The sequence below is a fragment of the Balaenoptera acutorostrata genome, chromosome X (assembly GCF_949987535.1).
Source record: "Balaenoptera acutorostrata chromosome X, mBalAcu1.1, whole genome shotgun sequence".
In the NCBI taxonomy this organism is placed as follows: Eukaryota; Metazoa; Chordata; class Mammalia; order Artiodactyla; family Balaenopteridae; genus Balaenoptera; species Balaenoptera acutorostrata.
Genome location: NC_080085.1, coordinates 121,643,572 through 121,660,732, shown reverse-complemented (window position 1 = coordinate 121,660,732; position 17,161 = coordinate 121,643,572). Strand labels below are relative to the sequence as shown.

The 17,161-nt window shown below is 39.8% G+C and overlaps 1 protein-coding gene across 1 annotated transcript; it reads left to right on the top strand.

The window, feature by feature from the left end:
- The first annotated feature begins 896 nt into the window (after positions 1-896).
- On the top strand, positions 897-3,817 carry LOC103012624 (cerebellar degeneration related 1). The gene is given in 1 exon segment (XM_028167472.2): positions 897-3,817. A coding segment is annotated over 1 exon segment (1,026 nt). The 5' UTR covers positions 897-1,086; the 3' UTR covers positions 2,113-3,817.
- The last annotated feature ends 13,344 nt before the right edge of the window (positions 3,818-17,161 follow it).

Sequence of the window (17,161 nt, the reverse complement as noted above, 5' to 3'; positions counted from 1 at the left end):
TAGTTCCATATACATGAGCAAGGAAATGATAGTAGCTAGTTGAGGAATGAGATTTGTGAACACAAATAGGTTCTGATAAGTGACAGGATAAAGTGAGACCATTTATATATAAGATCTTATAATAGTTTACACATAAAATGGGAGCAATCAAGCTTCGGATCCTCTAATTCTCATCTTGATTTTCAATAGCAGATATTATGGCATAATGGATAGGGTCATAGACTCTGGAAACAGGCTAGCTGTGTTCAAATCCCAGTGCTGTACTTTATTAGTTGTGTCCTTTGGACAAGTTACTTCTCCTTTGTGTGCTAGTTTCCTCATCTGTAAAACAGGGATGAGAGTATCTACCTCAATGAGTTCTTGTGAAGATTAAATGAGTTGATGCATGTAAGGACCTTAGAACAGTGCCTGGACATAGTAAATGCTATGTTAATGTTATTATTATTATTATTTATGTCACATAAGACCAAACAACAAAAATTGATGTTATAAAAAAATGGATAAATACACTGTATGTCAGCTTTATCTAAAATAATAAAGTCTCTAAACAGGAATTTTTCTCATTAAAATAAGAATTTGACTTGTACCTAAACAGAGTTGACTGTATAAAATATATGAGCATTAGTAAATTAGCAAAATTTATCACAGCAATCCCATCTATGTGTTTATTCTATAGAAGCTGTTTTATGAACACTATCTTTAAAAGTTGTCAAGAATGAATGCACATTTCCTAGAAGCAAAAACACTATTAAGCTGAAGTACAGTTGATCCATAAGATCTGGTCTATAAGAAGGAATGCCCTATTCAATGTTTTGAAGCTAATTCTACTAGAAGCAGAAATATTTGAGTTGGAAGGCTTGTCTATGGAAAAATCTGAACATGGAAAGGCTTGAACTTGGGAAGACTAATTTTGAAAACGTCTGGACCTGGGGAAAGGTCGGAAGGCCTGGACTATGGAACATGTTAAAATACCTGGATATCGTAGACACTGGAAGACCTGAATGTTAGAAGACCGGTACACTGGAGACGCTGGAAGACGTGGATATTGAGCCTGCTTTTGGAAGACTGAGTAGTTGTTTGGAAGACATGGAGATGCTGGAAGACGTGGAGATGTTGGAAGACGTGGAGATGCTGGAAGACACAGAGATGCTGGAAGACGAGCAGATGCTGGAAGCCCTGGAGATGCTGGAAGACCTGGAGATGTAGGAAGACATGGATTTTCTGGAAGACATGGTTTTTTTGGAAGATGTGGATTTTCTGGAAGACACCCCTTTGTTGGAAGACATGGATTTTCTGGAAGACGCACCTTTTTTGGAAGACGTGAATTTTCTGGAAGACACACCTTTGTTGGAAGACGTGGATTTTCTGGAAGACACGGCTTTGTTGGAAGACGTGGATTTTCTGGAAGATGCCGCTTTGTTGGAAGACATGGATTTTCTGGAAGACGCACCTTTGTTGGAAGACATGGATTTTCTGGAAGACGTGGATTTTCTGGAAGACATGGGTAGGTTGGAAGACATGAATTTGATGGAAGACACAGTTTTGTTGGAAGACAAGGATTTGCTGGAAGACATGGATTTCCTGGAAGACGTGGATTTTCTGGAAGCCATGGATTTGATGGAAGACATGGATTTTCTGGAAGACTTGGATAGGCTGGAAGACCTGGAGGTCATTGGAAGACATGGATTTCCTGGAAGACATGGCTTTTCTGGAAGACATCAATTTTCAGGAAGACCCGAATTGTCCGGAAGACCTGGATTATTTGGAAGACATAGATTTGCTGGAAGACTTGGAAGTTACTGGAAGACATGAATTTTCTGGAAGACGTTAATCTCTAGGAAGACATAAGTTTGCTGGAAGACCTGAATTTAGTGGAAGACATGAATTTTCTGGAAGACGTGGCTTTATTGGAAGACCTGGATTTAGTGGAAGACATAGATTTTGTCTGGAAGACGTGGATTGATTGGAAGACTGGATTTGGTGGAAGACATGGATTTTTCTGGAAGATCTGGATTTGGTGGAAGACGTGGATTTTTCTGGAAGACGTGGACTGAGAGGAAGACCTGGATTTCTTTCTGGAAGACTTGGATTTTTACGGAAGACGTAAATTAGCTGGAAGACTTGGATCTGGTGGAAGACATAGATTTTTCTGGAAGACGTGGATTGGCTGGAAGACTTGAAATTGTTGGAAGACATGGATTTTCCTGGAAGATACGGATTTTGTGGAAGACTTATAATTGCTGGAAGACTGGATTTGCTGGAAGACATGGACTGTCTGGAAGACGTGGATTTTCTGGAAGACTGGGTTAGCTGGAAGACCTTGATGTTGTTGGAAGACTTGGAATTAGTTGGAAGACTTGGAGTTGCTGGAAGACTTGGAGTCGTTGGAAGACCTTGACACTGGCGCCATTGGAAACCCTGGACATTGGAGACATTGGAAGCACAGGATGTTGGAGACATTGGAAGCCTTAGATTTTGAGGACATTCGTTATTCTGGACATTGGAGACTTTGGAGGCCCTGAGTGTTGGAATTAATGGATATGGAAGCCATGGATACTGGAAGCCCTGAACACTAGAGACATTGTAAGTCCTGTACCTTGGAAGCCCTAAACATTGGAAGGTATGGACAGTAGAAGACCTAGACATTTAGAAATCTTAAATCAGAATCCCTGGATATTGGGAGACACTAGAAAACCTGGATATTGACATATTCATGTTAAAAGACATAGAATTTGGAAGATGTACTTTTCATGATGCTGGAAGTCAAAAGTGTTGGCAGCCCTGAACATTAGGACACCTGGACACTAAAAGATCAGGATATTAAGAGAGACCTAGTTATTCAGACACTGGGGATGTTGGAACACCTGAATGTTAGAAGACCAGGCTCTTGGAGATATTGAAAGACTTGGGCATTAGAGGAACTTGTGATGACAAGACATTGTAAAATCAGGATTTAGAAGATACTATAAATTGTAGGAACTGAATTATTTATGTGCTGGAAGATATTAGAAGAGCTAGACTTGGACACAATGAAATAAATGGACTCTAGAAGACCTGTAACTAGGAGGCATTGGAGGATTGGGAACATAGAAAAATTGGAAGTTAGAACTCTGGCCCCTGAAAGACAAGACCTGGAACTTGAAGATTGATTTTTGGAGTTATTAGAAGACCCAGACTTTTAATGACTCTGATATTGAGGAGACTAAAGACATTAGCACTGGAGATGCTGCAAGCCAGAGAGTAGAAGAGATGGATATTGTAACATTTAGAAGATCTGGCAATTGGAGATATCAGAAGCTATGTAGCTCAGAAGACCTGATATTAGAGACACTGAAGAATTGAAAGGCCTAATCTTAGAGCTATTGGAAGGTCATGTTGAAAAATATTGGCAATGTTGAAAGACTATCATATTAGGACCTGATGTAACATTAAAAGACATAATAAGGCTACTCAGTCTTTATGACTATGGCATCTCTTTCACTAAAAAGTAAAACACAGAGAAAGGACTTCTTAGGAAGATGACAAAGAGGAAGCAGGGAAATTCAATTAAAAGTGAGTAGTTTCAGTGGATTGGAACCTACTTCATAGTCTCAACGAACTGGGATTCTGGGGGTATATTGATTGACAGCATGAGGAATGAGGAATTATCAAAGAATAAGCAACAACATGGCAGGGGAACTACTTGACTTCGGGTCAGGGGTCAGCAAAAGTTTTCTGTAAAGGATCAGATAGTAAATATTTAAGGTTTTGCAGGCCATATGGTTTCTGTTGCAAATACTCAACTCTGCCATTGTAGTGCAGCCTTAGACAATACGTAAATGAGTTGGGCCAGATTTGGCCCATGGGCCTTAGTTTGCCAGGCCCAGCTCTAGATGCCAAATCAAGGGAATGGTAAACTTAACTACTTCCAGGCTAGCATTCACATGCAAAAGAATGGATAGAGCAATCTGAAGCCCAATGGTAAATAAAGATAGTATTTATGTGATGATATTCAGAGATGAAGCTGGCAAGAACCTAAGAATGTAGTTTAGATCTCCAATTAATTGTTGCAGGGCCCTAAACAAGGAGATTTGTATTCAGAGCCAAAATTAAGTGGGTAGCATTCAAGGCCCCTGGCCAGGGGGATAAGGTTCAGTGAGGATGCCCTAATTTAGTAGGTTGGAAGCTTAAGAAGAAACTCACAAAAAATATTTTTTTTAAAAAAAGAAGAAACTCACCCCTACAGACTGGGGTTATCCTGCCAAGACTAAGCACCACTCACCCAAAGAGAGAGAGAGTCCCCAGCCAGTGAGAGACAAGAAGCCAGTGGCAAAGCCTTCATTCTATGTCCCATGTTCTTGTCATCATACCACTGGCCAAATAATCAAGAGCCAACTCCAGGTGTTTGCAGTGATAGAGAACAGGAAGGAGATTACAGCTTGGTAGGCTCATCTCAGGCGCTCTGGCTTCAGATAATCTGATTTCTGATCTTACCCACCCAAGACTGACAAGCTTAAGAGATCAGGATTGAGCTGTAGGCCGAAGATCTTTAGTACTTAGATAGGCTGAGGAAGAGAGGGACTATCACATATATTGCATAAAAGAGAACACTGGTAGATAAAACTGGTTAAGGTACACTGGGATTAGGCCTGGACTTAAAGGTTAAATAATGGAATATATAGACAATGGGCAGCCATTGATGATTTTTGAACAAGAAAGTACCAGAATCAGAATTGTGCATAAGGAAAGTTAGTCAAGCAGCAAGATGCTGAATGCCAAAGACCACTAGATAAATATACTAGAACACCAAAGACTCCAAATTAAAACACTTAAAAGGTTGGGATGTGAGTTATAACATTACAGTTGAATTAAGGTTGAATTAAGTTGAATTACAGTTCTGTTGCTCAGCACACATAGCGTCAGAGTTATGATGAATGCTCAGAATTCTGAATACCACTATTTCAAACTTCTTGATTGCCAACACAGAATACATGAAATACAAAGAAGTTCAGAAGCTAGTTATAAGGAATTGTCTTATTCTCACCTAGTAAGATTACTTAGACATCCAGTTTTTCTCAAAGGCAGCTGAGCTAATACTTTGTGGTTTCAGCAAAGTAGGTCCTATATAGCTTTATCTTTGGCTCCTATAACACAGAGTGACTGAATTATCTTAAAAGTGGGATCAAGTGGATGAATTCATTTCTAAAGAATAGGAATACATCCATGTGAGAAAAGTCATTACTTCTAATCACTACTTAAATAAATAACCACATTATAAATATAGTATATAGAATCTCTGTAGGTCAAGGTGTAACAGGGACAGAGGAATTATTGTTTCAGGTATCTCTCATAAGCAAACAAAGAAAAATATTTAACATCAATTTTTAGTCATTCTCTCTTCTTAAAACCATCATGCATAACTTATTTTGAGGGAAATTAGATAAAATATCAAAATGGTAAAATTTGGCAAAGAGTAAACGATCATATTCTAGTTCTATAATGATTATTCATGTTATAATAATAATAATAATAGCAACAATTTATTGAGCGCTTACTATGTGCCAGGCACTGTACTAAACATTTCACACAATCTCATAGCAATCCTATAATGCAAGTATTTTCGACCCTGTTTTACAGATTAGAAGCCCAAGTTTGAAATGGTTTAAAAACATGGCCACAGTTAAACAGCTGGTAATTGGCAGGGAGAGACAGGATTGAAAGTAGGCAGATCTGTCTGATTCCAAAGCCTAGGCCCATGCTGACTTCTCACACCCCAATAGGCTAAGGGTTATCCTGCCAGGACTAAGCACCATTCACCCAAAGAGAGGGAGTCCCCAGCCCAGGGCAGACAAGAAGCCGTTGGCAAAGCCCTAACTCTAACTTCCATGTTCCTGTCATTAGGGCACTCATCATACCACTGCCAGTTAATCAAAAGCCAACTCTGGGTGTTTGCAATGATAGGTTAATTATATCTTTGGCTTTATGTAGTAATGAAAGAAAAATGAAGTGCAGTGTCTCAAGCACACTAGATTCATATTTAATTTCTCAATATTTGTTATTCATGCTAATGAAATGTACTATTAATCCTTTCATCTATTTCTACTTGATTTTATGGTTCCCGAGAACATATACATCTGTTCATAGCACATCATATTTATTTCTGAATTCTTAGAAAAACAACCATAACAAACTGACATCAAAGGCCATTAAAAGGTAATAAAAACTATGTAAAGTTCAGTGAGTAATGTATTTCACAGCACAAATATGACCCACGCACTCTTAGACTATACACACTGTAGAAGCCCTTTATTAGCATTCAGGTGCCGGCAGCTATGTAATCCAAATGTGTAGTTTAAAGAGCCTTCTCTGCATTTTGATCTTAAAAGATTTTAAGTAAACAAAAAGCTCTTTTTTAATGTAATGCCAGTTTTCTAATATTTTCTACAAATTTCAGCAACCTGGACTGTCCTTTCTCTCTACCCCTTTTTTCTTTCTTTTTTTCTTTTTGCCAGTTGTTAAATGTCTGTAAAGGAGGAAATTTCCGTGCACTTCATAATATTGACCACAAGAATTTACCTGAACCATTTGACAACAGAAAGATTCTTTCCGCTCAAACTGTGTATAAAATATACTAAAAGAAATTTCAATTTTTCAATTTTAGGGACTATTCTTAACTTAAAAAAGAAAAAAGAAACACCCATGTACATGGCACTGTTGTCATTAACTTCTATTTCTACCACTTAGCCTAAACCAACTTTCACATCCTCCTATAAGTTCTGCTGACTTGTTAAACTGAACCATATTAAAATGTTCTTTTACCCTCATCAATGATACTTCTCAGATTATTTTAACTGGATATTACCTTAAACAAGAATTAGATCTATCCCAATATTTTATTTCAAATGGCCTGGGCCCTAGACAAATGTTTCCATATATCAAGCCAAAGTCTAGGCATTCCTACCACAATCAAAATCATACAATAGTCAGTTTCCCATTGTATTATTTTATACTAACTGGTCCCGATGGATGCTATTCAACTCAAAATTTGATTTGTCTAATTCTGGTCAAATTAAGACCAAAAAATTGCCAACACAATAATCTCAATAAATGGTAAAATTATCAAGAAACTACATTCTTTAAAATATGGAACTACTGATTATGCTGGTAAAATAATCATTAACTTAAAAATATTTACCTCTAGGTATGATTAAGAGTACACCGATCATCCATGGAACCTTGAAACAGTTAACACAGATTTCTCTGCTTTGGTTTATGCAAATGATACAAAATGTTAAAGTGCTTTACTCACAATATCTATGCATTATATACATAATGCAAACCCTATAACTCAGAAGAAAAAGAGCAATTATCACATTGAAAAACTCACAGGAGGTACTCTCTATCTTTCCTTTCAGAGAGTTGATGTTATATTGGTTTCCCTTTTTTCTATGGCATCTATGCCTAACTCTCTTTTCTGAGAGGGACTAAAACATGATAAAGCTTGAACTACAAGAACAATTTTTAAAATAACAACAGTATAAGACAGTAATATTACTACTTACCTTGGTCTCTATGAAAGGGATTGGGTAGTCTCAAAATCAACCAATGAGGCTGAGGCACCTTTCTCTCAAGGTAACAATGTCAGAGATAGAAGGACATCAGAGACCAAGTGGTCCTATTCTCTCCTTTGACAGATAAGGAAAGAGTAGGGTGATTTGAATAAGACCATCCATTGAGCTAGTGGCAGAGGAGAAACATGGAATCAAGTTTTCCTAGCCCCTGGGCCCACTATCATTTGTATTACATTTTCTATCATAATTATGTATAAACTTAGAGCAGTGGTTTGCAACCATGACTATATTAAAAAATCATTTGAGAAGCTTTCAAAATAAACAGCTGCTGGCCTCACCTCTCACTCAGCATGTCCAGGGGCAGGTCCCAGAAATCTGTGTTTTTTGAAGCTCCCCATAATGATTTTGATGGGCAGTCAGTGTTGAAAACCACCGTGGCTTAGAGGAGAGTGAAAGCTCCTACGGCACGGTGGCAAGTCACTAGATCCCTATCACCCTATAATGGGTTTTCAACTCTCATCTGCCTCTTGTGAACATGTTGAGGAATGTCTGTCGTCTCAACTGTAACTATGCAAGCAAGCCTTTTGACTTTTGTATTTTTTCCCTTTTCTCTGATCACTTCAAACTCAGATATAGGTAGCCTATCTTTCAGACCTCCAGGCTGGGAGGGAAATTACTGGATTTCCAACATCTTTAGGGAAGAGGATATTCAACCATTCAAATCACTGGGAAGAGCAGATATGAGAACAGAGAAGATGGATGGAAATGAACTCTAGCAGCTTCTCCTCCTTGATTAGGTGCCAAAGTAAATCCAGGAATCCATTATAAATGTACTGCCTTCCAGGACCGACCAGGCCTTTCAGGACGTTATACAATTGCTGCAAAACAAATTAACTTATACCAAACTAATTAAAAGGAGAAGCTTTGTATCCTTTCGGTTGAGATAGCAAGTTAGGCTTAAACAGAATTAAAATAAATTTCAGGATCAAGAATACAAAATTTTCCAATCAAGTTGAGTACCCCCTCCCTAGGTCTTAGAGTTGAGTTCCTGAAACCCTCATTGTAGGGGAATTTGTGTTGGAGTAATATATAAGGTTTGGGGGGAAATTGGGGGAGAGAAGAGAGTATTATGAAAGCCCAGACAATTGGTTTGTTCACTGAAATAAAACACTAAGTAAAGTGACTCTTGGTGGTATTTCACTAATTTTACATTAGCAATAGTGATTGTTGGGCAATTAATTTCTATTTCTCTCTGAGCTCAAGGTGAGGAATATCATGCATCAATGAAAATGCTGATCATCACAGTAGTGACAGGGAAAGAATGGAAAAAACAGAATTTTGTCTGAATATGAGTAAGCTCAGCCTCCCGCTCCACTTTCATCCTTCAGCACGTGGATCATCACATCATCAGAGCTGTCAGTCTGAATCCCAAGGTTCAACTCTGTGTGAGGTCTTTCTGCCTGCTGTTTGTAGAATGGGTTTGCATGACACAGCCTGATGGTCCAGCCTCTTCTCCCTGTTGAAGCAAGCAGAGAGAAAACACTTACTGGCCTTTGTTTGAAGGTTTCTTATTACTGCTTTATAGGGTTATGGGTAATCATTTAAGCCTTGCCTGAAGGTCAATAAATATTCCACCGAAGGATCTTTTCTCTCTGAATCATCACGGCAATTTGATTTGCAGAGTGGGTGCTTCAACATTCTTCAAGTTCTTGAAGTTAACCTATACTGACCTCTTTCATCAACTTTTGATGTGATCACATCTCTGAAATATTTCTCAACTGTCTTCTGAGGGTGAGAATCTACAGTTCAGCAATGTCACTTAATTCACTGTCTTCAAATCCTTCACCACCAAAACGTTTTGCAGATACTACAACATTTTCAATTTCTTCTGCAACTGGAAGGAACCTTTCAGAATCAGTTACAACCTCATTCCAAAGTTTCTTCCAGGCTCCATTAAGGTTTGATTGTTTTATTTCTCTCACTGATTCTTCTACCACAGTTAAAGCGTTACAAACGGAGAAATTTTGCCAAGCTACTTTCAGAGTAATTTCTGATGTCTCTCTCATAAGATCTGCCGGGTAGTCAAATATACTCACAAGTGCATGGATTGAAGGAGTGGAGTCGTACTGGGGGGAATGGAGACGACTTCAACACAAAGATCAGCATTTACTATCACGCTTTTGTCACTGGGAGCCATGTCCAGAATCAGCAACACTTTGAATTCAAGATGTTTTGGGTTTAAATATTGTTTGACCTCAGGAACAAGACACTTCAAAAACCAGTCCAAAAAGAGTTTCTCAGTGATCCATATTTTATGGTTTCCTTTCAGGTACACAGAAAAGTGTTTCTGGCATTTTCTTTTAAGAGGGCAAGAATTTCGGAATCTGTGAAGCAACATGGGTTTAGTCAGAAAGTCACCAGAAGCATTGGAACAAAGAAGAACTTTGAGCTTCTCTTTCCCAGGCTTGAAGTCTCTGGTCCTTTTCTCATCCTTTACAATAGATGTGCAAGTAGGCATGCATTTCCAGAACAAGACCGTTTCATCAGCATTGAAGACCTGTTCAGGCAAATAGCCATTTTTCTCTATCCGTTTCTTCAGGATATTCTGCAGCGGCTTCATGATCTGCTTCCTCTGCCAGCCACTTCTTTTCATATAGACCATAGCGGTTCTTAAACCTATCCAACCACCCATTACGATAAATGTTATAATGTTCCATCCAGATCAAAATTTAAACTTGCATTTTTGTGATGCTCACTGCCAGATTATACACATGGAAAGAGGCTTATTCAGGCTTCTATGTTTTAGAAGCCACAAATGCAAATCTCTTTCCATTTTCTCTATTTTGGCATTTCAAGTTATGTCTGATTTTCTCAATGATTCTGGTGTGCCCCTTGATGCATTGGCCCTAATAGCTTTCTCATTTTTCTTTACTGATTCATTAACACACAAAAAAACGCCCTACAGAGGTCTTGGTTTCACCATTATCAAGCATTTCAAGAATTCTCATTTTGTTTGCTATAGACACCACCTTTCTTAACCTCTTCACTCTTCTTGCATTTCTATCATCTACCTCCTTGGTTTTTTGCTTGGATGCCATTCTCACCCAAACTTACACAAGTTTACAGTTACGGAAAGTTTTCTATCACTGAGCAATACACAACACTATAAGGAGCAAATGATGACATTCACAAGACAAATAAAAAGGGCAAAATAGCTTTTGCATGACTACACACGTGTGTGATTGACGGCCGCAGAGGGAACAATAGGCAGAAGAACCAGGGTACAAGCAAGCAACCCAAATGTTGGTCTTGTCACATGAGATAGTCAGCAAGACAACATGATGGTAACTTGAATTTGCATATTGTTACAAAACTCTCAAAGGTGCAGACTAGGTAAACTCAAATTTCGTATGAGAATGACTTGTAGTTGTGAAGGCACCACAGAACTCAGGAGTCAAGGTCAGGCTACCAGGCTGAGATGAGAACGAGTATCACCATCTAGGAAAAAACAGACACAAAAATAGGAAATGAAGTCAGGAACAGAAGCAGTCTGCACAAGTAGGTAATAAGCTAGTGAGGAGAACAGAAATGTGGAATAATAATAATAATATATGCCAAATTGCCCTTTCAAAGGCTGTACCAATTTGCATGCTCACTAAGAGTGGATGAGAGTCCTTTTCCCCCATGTGTTCACCAACATGAAATACTATCAGCTTCTGCAATTTGTGCCAAGCAGAAGGTGAATAACAAGGTATCTCATTTTTGTTTTAATTTTCATTTCTTAAATCATCTTTCCATATGGTAAGCCATTTCTGTTTCATCTTTAACTTGTCTGTTCATATCCTTTGCCCAGTTTTTAATGTTTTTCTTACTGATTTGTAGGCACTATTAGCATATTAAGGAACTCTTATTTGTAATTCTATATTGCAAACATTTTCTTGAAGCCTGTCATTTACTTTTTAATTTTATTTTGTCTTTTGCCATAAGGATGTTTCAAATATTTATGTAGTCAAACGTTTCATGCCTTGCTTTGAAAAACCTTCCCCTCCCTAAGAGGATAAAAAGACATATAAAAATAAAAATATATACAAAAATACATTTTTATTTTTCACATATTTTCTTTCATTGTTTTCATAGTTCTGTGGTATTATTTTAAGCTGTTGAGGAAAGGATGGACTACTCAATAAATGGTGTTGGAATAATTGACTATCCATCTACAAGAGTGTCTGAAGGCCTCTCTCAATGGCATTTCTCCTCTGTACTAGAGCCACGGAGCTTCTGGTAGAGTCAGAGCCCCAAGATGACCAAGTTGGGGCTCAAGTTGATTGCAGTTGATACTCAGTTTCTCTGGAGGTCAGCATAGCTTGAGGAGGGTGATGTTTCCAAATGAATAAATAATTGCTATACATTTTGCTGGCTTAAGTTCCATTCTGCTACCAATCTGTACTGCTAACTTTTATCAACTGAGTGACAGTGCCGAGTTCTCAGATCTCTGATCTTCTGGTGGCACAACAGGAGAAACCTGAATATGAGTTGGCTGTTAGATGAGATTAGGTGATTACTATTGACTCTATTAGGTATAATAATGGACCTGTGGTAATATAGGCAAATATTCACTTTGGTGGGGGAGCTGAAGTAAACACACATGTTATGTAATCAGTTTTGTTTTATGGAAAAATGTTAATTGTTAAATCCAGGTAGTTGGTAGGTAGGCATTCATTGCACTATTCTATTTCTCTATAGGTTTGAAAATTCTCATAATAAAAAGTGTATGTGTGCATATACATATGTGCATGAAGTAATAATCTCATGTTTAATGGCTATGTTTTAGGCACTATCCCATATCCATCAGTGGCTTTTCAGGTTAAATACAAGATGAAGAGTTACATCTAAAGACCAACTGATCACTGGAGGGAAGTCACTTTAAATGAAATATTTTCCTTTATTTTTAGTCAATAAATTAAGTACTAAGGCATTATGAAGCTGAATCCCAATATCACTTTGAAGGTGAGAGACTCAATTTCCAAGTCTTTTTTTTTTCTCTACCAAATTTGAACAGAAGATTTATACCAATTTTACTAGAAACTTGATTATTTGAACCTGGGGATAATTCAACTTCATAATACTAATAACTGTCTTCTGTACCATTCAAGAGATAGAGATTTATGAAAGGAAATAAGGAGGAAGTAGGAGCTTTAAAACTGATAACTCCAGGTAGGGAGAATGATATTACTCTATGTTTAATTAAATCACTGAGTAAAACTTCATTCAACCAACTTTCCAATGGTAGCTATACTTCTACCCATAAAACTCACTTTGGGTCAGAGTTTAATCCTGTGTTCTCTGACTTTGCTAAAGATATGTCACTTTTGCAAGATGCTGGAGCCAAGTTAATGTGAAGAATAAAGACTCTGAAATAAACTTCCCATGTTAGCTTTCAGTTCTGCAAGCTGTAAGGAGACTTGAAGCTGTTAGTATGCTAATAAATAATGGAATAATCGAGTGCACCTCTTCTCAAGGTATTTTTCCAAAGTACCTTTAGCTAGAGAGTGTAACATCATGCTTCTAGTCCTCATGAGTCCGAGAATGCCTGGCATCCTCTGTGAGGAGAAATAGAGCCTGGCTGGTTGAGCTCTGTAGTCATGAGCTGGGGCTCACCCTGCTCAAGTGCCCAAAAGGGCAGAAGGATCTCAGGATGTTTTTCTGTCAGCATTTTAACCAAGAACAAAGAATTTTTTAAAATGCCACACCCTGTGAGGATTTGTATGGACAAACAAGATTGAGTTCACTGCAGCTTTTGTTATGAAAGGACATTTGGTCTTAAGGAGTTTGCTTTTATAAAAGCTGTGCAGAGCTATCATCCTTCTCCTTCAAAAATCTTAAAACACACACACACTCAAGTCACGAGCTCAAAAAGTACAGACCGTCAGAATCATTTAACATTCTAAAGTATGTACCCATAAATGGTAACCAATGGTGAGGTTTCCATGAGAAATCTTATTTTTTCAAAATTTATAAACTACCCACAATGAATTTACTAATATGTTAAACAAAGATGTCATCCAACTGACTTTTGAGACCAAAGGGCAATAATAGAGCACTTCAAAAGTAGATCCTCATGATCAAAAATTTCAGCCATTCATTCCTTCTCCTCGGTCAACTTATACTGACAAAGAGCTTATCATGTACAAGGCCATGTGATATGAGGAATAAAGAAATGAATTTTAAAAACTTGATCTCAAGGAACTTAGTCTCCTAGGGAAGATAAATAGAACACAATATAAGGTAGAAAGCCACACATTACAAAAGAGTTGCAAACAATGTGTTATGGGGGCCTAATCTGCCCCTTTCTGTCCATTCCTTTTTTTTTTCTGGCTGCACAGTGCGGCTTGCAGGATCTAGTTCCCCAACCAGGGATTGAACCCGGGCCACCGCAGTGAAAGCGCCAAGTCCTAACACTGGACCGCCCGGGAATTCCCATGTCCACTCCTACTTAGATACAGGCCCTTCTCATTCCATCTGAAGAGTGGTGTAAATTCCTAAGTCTGCCTGCCATTCAACCCTGTCAATGACACTGCCTCCAGAGCAAGCTTTCTAAATAGGGTCTGATCCAGTACTTCCTCCACTTTAAATCACTCCCATGAAAGAAGTCCCCATGGCTTACTGAATAAAGTCCAACTCCCTCTGTACGATGGCACCTGCCTACTTTCCCAGTCCTATCTTTCACTACCTCGTCCCTTCCTCCACTGTAATCTGCAAGTCAGCCAGTTAAGGGGCTATTTCAATCATCCAGATTTCCTTAACCTTCAACGCTAGTTCAAGTACCACCTCTTGCAGGAAGCTTTCCCTCCTCCCTCTGGCCGTCTCGAAGCACTGATTGAAGCTCTCAGAGCCTCCCTCCCATGCTTACTCTGATTACAGCATTTATGACATTTCCCTGTAGCGCCATCTGTTTCCCTGTGTTTTCAGCATTTGTGAATGCCTCGACAGTATCTGGAACAGAAGAGGTCCTCATTTTATTGCATAAATGCTTCCACTAGAGAGAGTAAGAGCTACATGTAACACTCACAAAAGGGTCAGCATTTGAATTGGACCTTGAAGATGGGTAGGATTTCCAGTGCGTGAAGGGGCAAGTTGAGTGGGAGGTGAGGGCGGCAAAGGCAGAGGCAGGAACTGCTAGGGAAGTATGGGGGTTTGATTAGATGAGCCTGAAACAGAGGGTGGCTGAAGTGGAGAGTCAAAAATAAAATTGGAAAAGTCTGTTGAGGCATATCATGGAGGGCCTCCGATGCCAGATTTCTTTGGTGAGATGGAGTTGCGTTTAACCGTCCCAATATTAATGAAAGGGTTTATGTTTGCAGTGAATAAAAGAGCAGGTGTTTAAATCAGACCTATTCTTCCCTGTTACTAGGTCTCAGCACACACATTCCTAGGAGAAAAAGTCCTAACTAGTTGTGTCCTAAATAATTTAGGGATATCATGCTGATATTTATTATCACTTAGCTATTATGTTCTTGCTATTTTAATCCTTGATAACAAAGACAGGTATGAAACATCTTCACTTCCCTTTTCTGGTTCAATGGGTCATTAATCAAATAGACATCAATAAGTTAATAATAATCTATTTTCCCCATTAGAATTACATGGAAAATCATGCATATTTCTTACTGGATCCAAGCATTCTTTACAGCTCTTAAAATTCTTCCTCCCCCACCCCGCCTCCCCAAAAGTCAAAATGGATTCTATGTAGCAATAGTGCCCTCCGCTGGCTACAGAGAGGAACAGTTAAAGCCGGGGAGAGAAGGCATGCCACAGCTCAGGGGTCTGCTGTGCGCTCTGCCTGACAAGGCCCACAATGCCCACACTTCCCCAATTTTTTCTCCTTTTATGTTAAGCAGAATTTTGAGTTAATATCTCCTCAAGGTAAGCAAACTCGTCTTAGCAGGGCAGGAATCCGGCAAGTGCTCCAACAAATTTCACCTTTTTTCCTGATCTTTTGGAGGACTAGCCACACCCAAAGCTTCCAAAGATTTTTTTTTTAAGAAAAGGCACATAAATTTAAATAATAGTTTCCTGATCTCCTCCTCCATTTGCTCGTCCTCTTTACCTCATTTTCACTGGCCTGCGTAAGACAAAAGAAAGCTTTTAGTTAAGGAACCCTTTAAGGAATCTGGCAATCGTGGACCTAGTGGCCGGCCTCGTCCCAATCTGGAATATAACCAGGCCATCTCCAAAACCCGGGCTAGATGCGCCGTTTGTCCCCTCTCTTAACCTTAAGGACAGCGAACAATACAAGATCAGCATAAAAATGGTTCCAGGGCATAGTGACGATTAGAAGGCGCTTTTAGCCAGCACCTAGCAGAGTGTCTGGCCTAGCAGAGTGTCTGAGGTAAGATAGGGGGAGACGCACTGTAAATTATGGAGTGTGATCCTTATTAAAGGTGTTTTTATCATTGCAATTTCAGACTGAATTGCAATACCAGGAAATGCTCATGACAGGCCAGCGTGGAACAAGGCGTCCCCAAGTTCAGAGGCATCCTTCTTTCTGCAAAACCATTTCAAAAGCCCTTCCCTGCTACTTGTGGGTCCTTTAAGGTATTTATATTCAACCCAGTTCTGAATGGGTTCCTAAGCCCTAATTAAGGGATCACCGGTTCCTTTTGTGCCTTACTTCCATGGGGTGTTTTCGGCGGTTCCAATGCAGAGCTTTGCAACCTGGGGCGATTATGTAAGCGCTCACCTTCCGTCTCCTCCAAGCGCCACAGCGTCCCCGCCGCCTCCGTGAGCAAAGCCAGGGCGGGGAAGCAGCAGTCCCTTCCCCGGAGCCAAGGAGGCACATACACAATAAAACCCAACTCATTGCAACGGAAGATCAAATAAATAAGTACCACAGAGGTCCTGGACTCGGGACGACGAGAGAGGAGGGAATCACTTTAGAGTTGATTTGCAAAGCCGGGGATTAGGGTGAGGCCCAAGTCAGGGTCGGATCATGTCTTTATGTGATATTTTCATATTTTGTTCATCTTGGAATTTTTTGCGTTTAACTTTGAATTTTAAAGGTAGTGCATTAAAACTTTTATCTTCATTACTGAGTGTCTCGTTGCCCCCTTAAATTTTGTGCCTCACTCAAATCCCCTGGTGATGGGTGTGATCGTTCAACTAGAGACAGGGAAAAGGCAACCCGGAGGAGGCTCCTGGGAGCCGAAGTTTGGGCTGCCGCAGGATGAGGAGGAGGTGGCCGAAGAGGAGGGCTCCGGCTGGCTGGCTGGGAGCCGACGATGCTCCGCTCGCTCGGGTAATTTGTGGCAGCCCCCAAGGGAAACCAGCTTGGTTAAAGGAGAATACCGAAAGGACGTCGGCTTACCTCGTTCTGGCTGCTCCAGACCCCCAAGATCTCCTCCTAACCCCCAAGGCCCGCTCTGCTCCCCGTGGGGAGGATGCGTCTCGTCTGGGCAGGGCGCCTGCTCTGAAGCAGTGCCCTTCGGCGCAGCCTTTATCCACCGGCTGCTCTCGGGAGAGAACTGCCCCCACCGGAGGCCCACTCCCTCGGCACAGGGCCGGCTCATCCTCCGCAGGGATGGGAGGACCGTTTGCTGTCACTTCCGACCTGC